General features: G+C 56.6%; 1 protein-coding gene across 1 annotated transcript; it reads right to left on the minus strand.

Moving 5' to 3' along the window:
- Nucleotides 1-3,113: 3,113 nt before the first annotated feature.
- Nucleotides 3,114-4,099, minus strand: OLIG2 (oligodendrocyte transcription factor 2). Its single transcript, XM_060235140.1, has one exon. The coding sequence runs from the start codon at nucleotides 4,030-4,032 to the stop codon at nucleotides 3,124-3,126; it is 909 nt and encodes a 302-aa protein (XP_060091123.1). The 5' UTR covers nucleotides 4,033-4,099; the 3' UTR covers nucleotides 3,114-3,123.
- Nucleotides 4,100-6,275: the final 2,176 nt, after the last annotated feature.

Consider the following 6,275-nt stretch of genomic DNA (forward strand, 5'->3'; position numbering starts at 1 on the left):
TCTTCCCAAATTCTTATGAATAAAGGGTGCTTTCGCTGTGCAAGCAATGTGAGCTAGAAACTTATATTTATCGGGATTCCGCAGTCAAGTTTCTAGCTCACATTGTCTGTTTGTACAATGAACTTGGGAAGTTCATAAGAACTTGGGAAGAATATATACATTCTTCTGGGCAGCTCTCTTGGGTCTCAGGGAGAGGTCTTTCGCATCACCTCCTACCTGGTCCTTTTATTGGTGATGTTGGAGATTGCACCTGCATGCCAAGGAGATGCTCTCCCACGGAGTCCGATGTTCTGTATGCAGAGCTCAGGCGCCTCTCCAGAACTTGTAAGGCGTCCATTGCCCCACTCAGTCCAGATCTACGCGGGGGGGTGGAGGGGCGGGATGCTGACCGATCGACCTTAAAGGGCTGTTGTACAGCTTGCAACACCTATGTGAAGCGCTTTAAATGCCTGAAAGTGACATCCGCGCTATGAGCATTTTTGTCAGGACAGTCTTAATGCGGTGGAAGCAAATGGAGTTTAGATGTAATTACTCGGAAGACTTATGAAATGAATGGGACTTGCTGAGAAGTAAAGATACTGAAAGCAAATGACATTGGTGATGGGTTGGACTGGCCTCTTTCTAGAAAGTGCGCTTAGAATCTCAGCCTACAACCAACTTGATTGTCAGAAAACTCTATTTAAAGCTGGAGGGGTGCGTGTGTGTGTAGCGTGTGTGCAAGGCCAGAAAAGATCAACGACTGGACCGATCCCAGCCTCTCTGCCAGCCAGGTGCAGCGAAGAGCGCCTGGCCCCCTTCGGGCACCAGCCAGGGCGAGACGCTTCTTCCCGGAGCCCGCCTATATTGCAGCCTCCCCCGCCCCCCCCCCCCGCCCCCAGAAAAAGCCTCGGCTCCCCAGTCTAATAAGAAAAGCCTGAATTATGAAAAGTGTTTTCTCTGAAGTGAGCCCGGCGGAGTTCAAGGAGACTTATGCCCAAGTGAGTGTGCTGAATTTTGCAGCTCTGGTTGGCTAAAAAGCAAAGGAAAAAAGAGCATTGCAGTCTTCCCTAGACTGGCCCTAAAAGGTGAGCTGAGTCCCGCCCCCCCTCCTCCCAAGCACAAAGTCTTATTGGGGCTTTCAGCCTGGCAAAGGCAGAGCTGCTCCCCGAATGAATCCGGGCAGTTCGCCACAAGGCCAGAGATGGCGAAGCGCCGGAGTCCCTGCGAGTTCGGCTTGGACTGAGACGCCTTTCAGGAACGCGCTGTCTGCCGCCGGGAGTAGCAGTTGGCCTCCCTTGCGGGACTGTGGCAGGACGTGGTAAAACAGGGGAAGCGGGAGACATATTTCTTTGGTTTAAAAAAAATCCAATAATTCCTGTGCATATTTGTGCTGCAGTACATTCCGATCGAACTGAAGGAGGCTGACTTCTCAGGAAAGCGGGTTGTGAAGGAAAACCTGCTAGTGATCGCCCGGGGCTCGCCATCGATTGAGTGGAGGTTGAGACGAGACCCCGTCCCTTCCTCACTAATGCACCTTCTGGCCCTTTGTGTCGGAAGACACAGTGCACGAAAGACACAAATGGACGACGCTGCCACGTACTCTTTCTTTTGTTTGTTTATTTAAAAATGTCAAGTGAATCGCTTTTTTTGCAACCAAACAATAAATATTATTTAGCAACTTTTTCGTTCATTTGTTTTTTATATAAAAATAAACAAGTAATTTAAAAAAATCTCTTGAAGGTGACAGAGCTGCGAGAGAGAGAAAGAGAGAAAGATGTTATTCGGAGACGGCCCGGGGTTGGGGGGTGGGGGAGGTCCGCACTATCAGCCGCCTCTGAATGTCCGCGGCACAAACAGTGCGGAGTCTTCCACAGGCTGGGTCTTTTTTCGGACAGAAGTTAAATTCAGGCTGGAAAGGAAAGTGTTATGCACCAGGTGGAAAGAACAGGCTCTTAACCCTTTAAAGATTGTGAAGAAGGGGACAGCTCAACAGGGACTCATTTGCGACAGTTCAGGACGTGTAGGACAACAGCGGCGCCCTCCCAAACAAGAAAAAGCCCAAGTTTCCCTTTAGAAGGGCCACCCCATCCATCACATATCATGCAGGCCCGACTCTGGAATGATCCGCCCGGAATTCAGCACGGCAGTCCCCCAAATTTTGGGCACGATCCAACCCAGATCAGACATTTTAAAGTCCCATTCTTTCTCCCCACAAAGTCCGTCGTTTTCCGCGGGATACATTTCAGAGTGAACACGCAAAGGATCAGTTTGCACGTTAGTTCAATGAAATGAATGGCACTTAAAACTGTTGCGCTTGAGCTCCTCTGCCTGCTTGAAATCAAATCCGATTTACTTCAACGCTCTTCTGTAGAACACAAGGAGGCTGCTACTTGGAAGTGGGTTGAAACAGCCTCCCTAGTCTACATAAATATGCTGAGGATCGGGCAGAAGCAAACGCTTCTGAAATTATGGGTTTTTCCCTCACCGAACGCCCGCGCCCATCAATAACGGAGAAACAGATCCAGGGACCCCCCTCCCAGTAATATTCGAAGCGGCGTTTCCTTCTACCGAGCACCCAGACCCTAAATACATTTTTATGGATGTCAAGACTCACTGGTTTTAATAGGACTGCGGGTTCCTGTTTGCAAAGTGTGTAAAACTCAGGTGTTGTGTTTGTGTGTGTGTGTGTGGAGAGAGAGGGGCAGCCACGAAATATTTCAAAAAAGTGACGATGAAAAGGGGGAAATCTTGAAAAGCTATAGACATATTTTTTAAAAATTGTCAATCTGCTAGGCAGCTGGAGATTCTCTGCTTTGAATGCACATACCTAACACTATCTGCACCCTTTCTGAAGAGCTGACGAAGAAAAAACAGCACACAAGGCTCGGAAGGCGGCGCATGGTGGGTTTACACACGCAACTGAGACAGAGCTCAGAGTGAAGGGAAGGGGGCAACCCCGCTCCCCCCGTTTTCAGAGAAAGAGGACGCGGTGGCTTCAGCTCGACGTGCGGAGGGCGACGCGAGTGCCCGGGATGCTAAGGCGGAGCTTCTAGCCTCGTAGGTCCCGTCAGGGCAGACTTCCCCGATGCCGCCTGGAGATCCGCCTTCCTTCCCTTGCTCCATATGCCCCCTTCCTTCGCCCCTTCATTTGGCGTCGCTGGTCAGTCTGGGCAGGCTGGCCGTGTTCATGCCCGAGACGTGATGGTGCGAGGGGGCGGGCACCTGGCACATGCTGCACGGGCAGGGCATTCCGCCCCAGTGCTGGAAGCCGCTGCCCAGGGGGCCGGCGGCGCTGGAGGGCGACTTGAGGAGGCCGTGCGAGGGCCGGATGGAGCTGACAGCAGCCAGGGCGCCGGCGCCGGGCAGGGAGGCGCTGGAGACTGCGGCGGGGGGCAAGATGGGGTGGTGCACGGCGTGGGAGACGGGGTGGGCGGGCAGCGGGGCGGCGTGGCCCACCAGGCCGGCGGGGCAGGCGGCGGCGGGCGGGTGGAAGCCAGCGGCGTGATGTCCGCCGTAGATCTCGCTGAGCAGGCGCTTCATCTCCTCCAGCGAGTTGGTGAGCATGAGGATGTAGTTGCGCGCCAGCAGGAGGGTGGCGATCTTGGAGAGCTTGCGTACCGAGGGCCCGTGGGCGTAGGGCATCACTTCGCGCAGGCCGTCCATGGCGATGTTGAGGTCGTGCATCCGCTTGCGCTCGCGGCTGTTGATCTTCAGGCGCAGCTGCTGCAGCTCCGGCTCCGTCATCTGCTTCTTGTCCTTCTTGCACGTCGTCGAGGAGGACGAGGAGGACGAGGACGACGACGAGGAGAGCGACGAGGGCGACTTGAAGGCCAGCTTGTCCACCATCACCACCCCGGCGGCGCTCATGGCGCTGCGCAGCTCGGCGCTCAGCTCGGCCGGGGAGTCGCTGGGCGTCGAGGAGGACACTGCGCTGCCCGCCGCCGAGAAGCCGCCGCCGCCCCCCGCGCTCTTGCTCCGCGCCGCGGACACGAAGAGCTCATCCGGCTCCGGGGACGAAGGGCGGCTCGACACCAGGCTCGCGTCCGAGTCCATGGCCCTGCAGAGGGGAGCGAGAGGACACAGGCAGGCCGGGTCAGACAAGAGCAGCGCAGCAGGGCCTGCTCGGCGCCCACCCCCCGCTGGCACCTCGGCGGAAAGGGGGAGGAGGGAGGCGCAAACAGACCCCCCTCCCCAAGGAACTCTCGCGCCCTTAGCCCGCTCCCCCGCTCAGATCAAGGGGACCCGCATCCAGGACACCCCGGCGAAGCTTCAGGGGGCGGATCACCGGGGGGCACGATCCACCACCACTAGCCACCCCCTTCCCTTCAGCAGGGACCCGAGGATCTCAGAGCAAGAGGCAGCCATACAGCGCAGTCAAGCCTCCCTCGGAGTAAGCAGGCAGAGCATCGGAGCTGCATTAGAGACCAAGAAGGGGTTGCTGCACCAGAGCCGACGGGTTTAGGAAGGCAAAAATCATACGATTTATTCCGAATTAAGTAGCCCCTCGCAACTAGCCAAACAGAATGGGAGTGGAATTCTGCTTCCTCCCTCTTTAAATACCGGCACTAGGATGGAATCCAGAAAGGCGGCCGAAATCTATTTAGCTGTAAATGCCTGAGGTTTTCTGGAGGTTGTTTTCTCCATTGCTCTGAAAGGCATGTCTCTCTCAGTCGGCTAAACGGGGTTGTCCGTGGGCCTGCAACTTGGACTGCGATCACACGCACCAAATAATACACTTTCAATCCACTTTCCAGCTGCCTTTTACTGTGTGAACCGGCAAGATCCGTCTGGAAAAGTGCATCGGAAGTGCGTTCTTTCGCGTGTGTGCGGGCGCTGGCAGCCTCGGCATCTCAAAGCTCTCTCGGGGATTGCCTGGCCCCTCACCTGGCACCCAGACGGTCAGCATATGCTTGGTGGGGGGTGGTCTAGGGGTCGGCAATTCATATTATACCGTTTCTGCCAGAAAAAGGAAAACGCATTCGTCTGTCCACATTCGTAACCGGAAGATTTTGCGTTGCCGCTGCCAGTGGGCAGTTTGGGGTCAGGCCCTTCTGACACGCACAGCGCCTTCCATGTTAGGAGGCCCCCCTGGTAAACTTTCACTGGCGCTTAGTAAGTGTGGGAGGGGGGGGGCAGCGTTCTCCCTACAAAGAGACTCCTCCAGTTTAAGACAAGGGCTCCGCCCCGCCTTTCCTTAACCCAAAAGTGAGCCGCAGCTGCTGACTTGGGAGTAAGTTCGAACTAAATGCAAAGGACTTTCTTCCAAGTGAGCGAGTTCGGGCAGCGGCTGGGAGAAAGGCAAAAGAAAGCTCGGCGGCGGCAAGTGGGCGTCCGCCCCGGAAAGCCGGCGGATCTGCAGGCCACCCAGGGCTTGCCAGCCCCTTCCCCGTGAGCCCGCCCCGCCCCAGGGGATGCAGCACTTACAGTCAGGCGGGGCGGTCAGTGTGGTCGGCCGGCGCCGCTCCGCGAGCACAATGCAGAAGAGGAAGCCCCTTTGGCACCTCGCGGCTCTTTTTATAGCCGCGCTGGCCAGCGGAGCCCGGCGAGAACAAAGTCATTGTCCGGGACAGGCGGCTGCACCAATGAGCGAGGCGCTGGCGGGGCTGGGGCGGGGGGAGCGGCGCACTGACGTCACGCCGGCGAACTGGGCTCAATGAAACTGACTTGGGGCACACGCCCTCCCGGCTCCGGCAGCCAATCGGGAAAGAGCGCGAGACCCAGAGACTGGGGAGACCTCCGTTGGACCTGCGAGAAGAAGAAGACAAGGGGCCGCAATGACAGGGCTCGCAACAGCTGGTGGAGGGGGGGCAGCGGGAGAACCAGACCCGGCGGCGCAACAATCAGGTGCTGCTGTGAGTGAGGGGCGCCCCCCCCCCGCCCGGACTCCGCCACTCCACTCGGCCGCGGGCGGGGCTGGAGAGTTTTAATAGGTTTCACAAACACTCGGGGGCCGGAGACGCTTCCAGCCCCCTGCAAAGTAAACACTTCCCGGCCACAATGCGCCAGCAGCCCACGCTTCCTCAAGCACTTCTCTGTCGCCCGGGCAAGCGCCTTTAGCCCCCGAGCCCCTAGAGATCTTGGAGGCGGTGGGTTAGACCTGTGGGCCTGCCTCCAGCTGCTCCTCCCCTTCGGCCTTTCCTTGCCACCCCTCTCCCTTTTCCTGCGGCTCCCACAAGACGGATTTGCAAAAGGACGCAAACTTTTAAAAACTTGTTTAAAAAAAAGATTGACGCTATCTGAATATTTAAACGTGAACAGCAGAAAACTGATTCTTGAACTATCAGCAAACAAAATAG

This window comes from Heteronotia binoei, chromosome 3 (assembly GCF_032191835.1).
Source record: "Heteronotia binoei isolate CCM8104 ecotype False Entrance Well chromosome 3, APGP_CSIRO_Hbin_v1, whole genome shotgun sequence".
Taxonomy (NCBI): domain Eukaryota; kingdom Metazoa; phylum Chordata; class Lepidosauria; order Squamata; family Gekkonidae; genus Heteronotia; species Heteronotia binoei.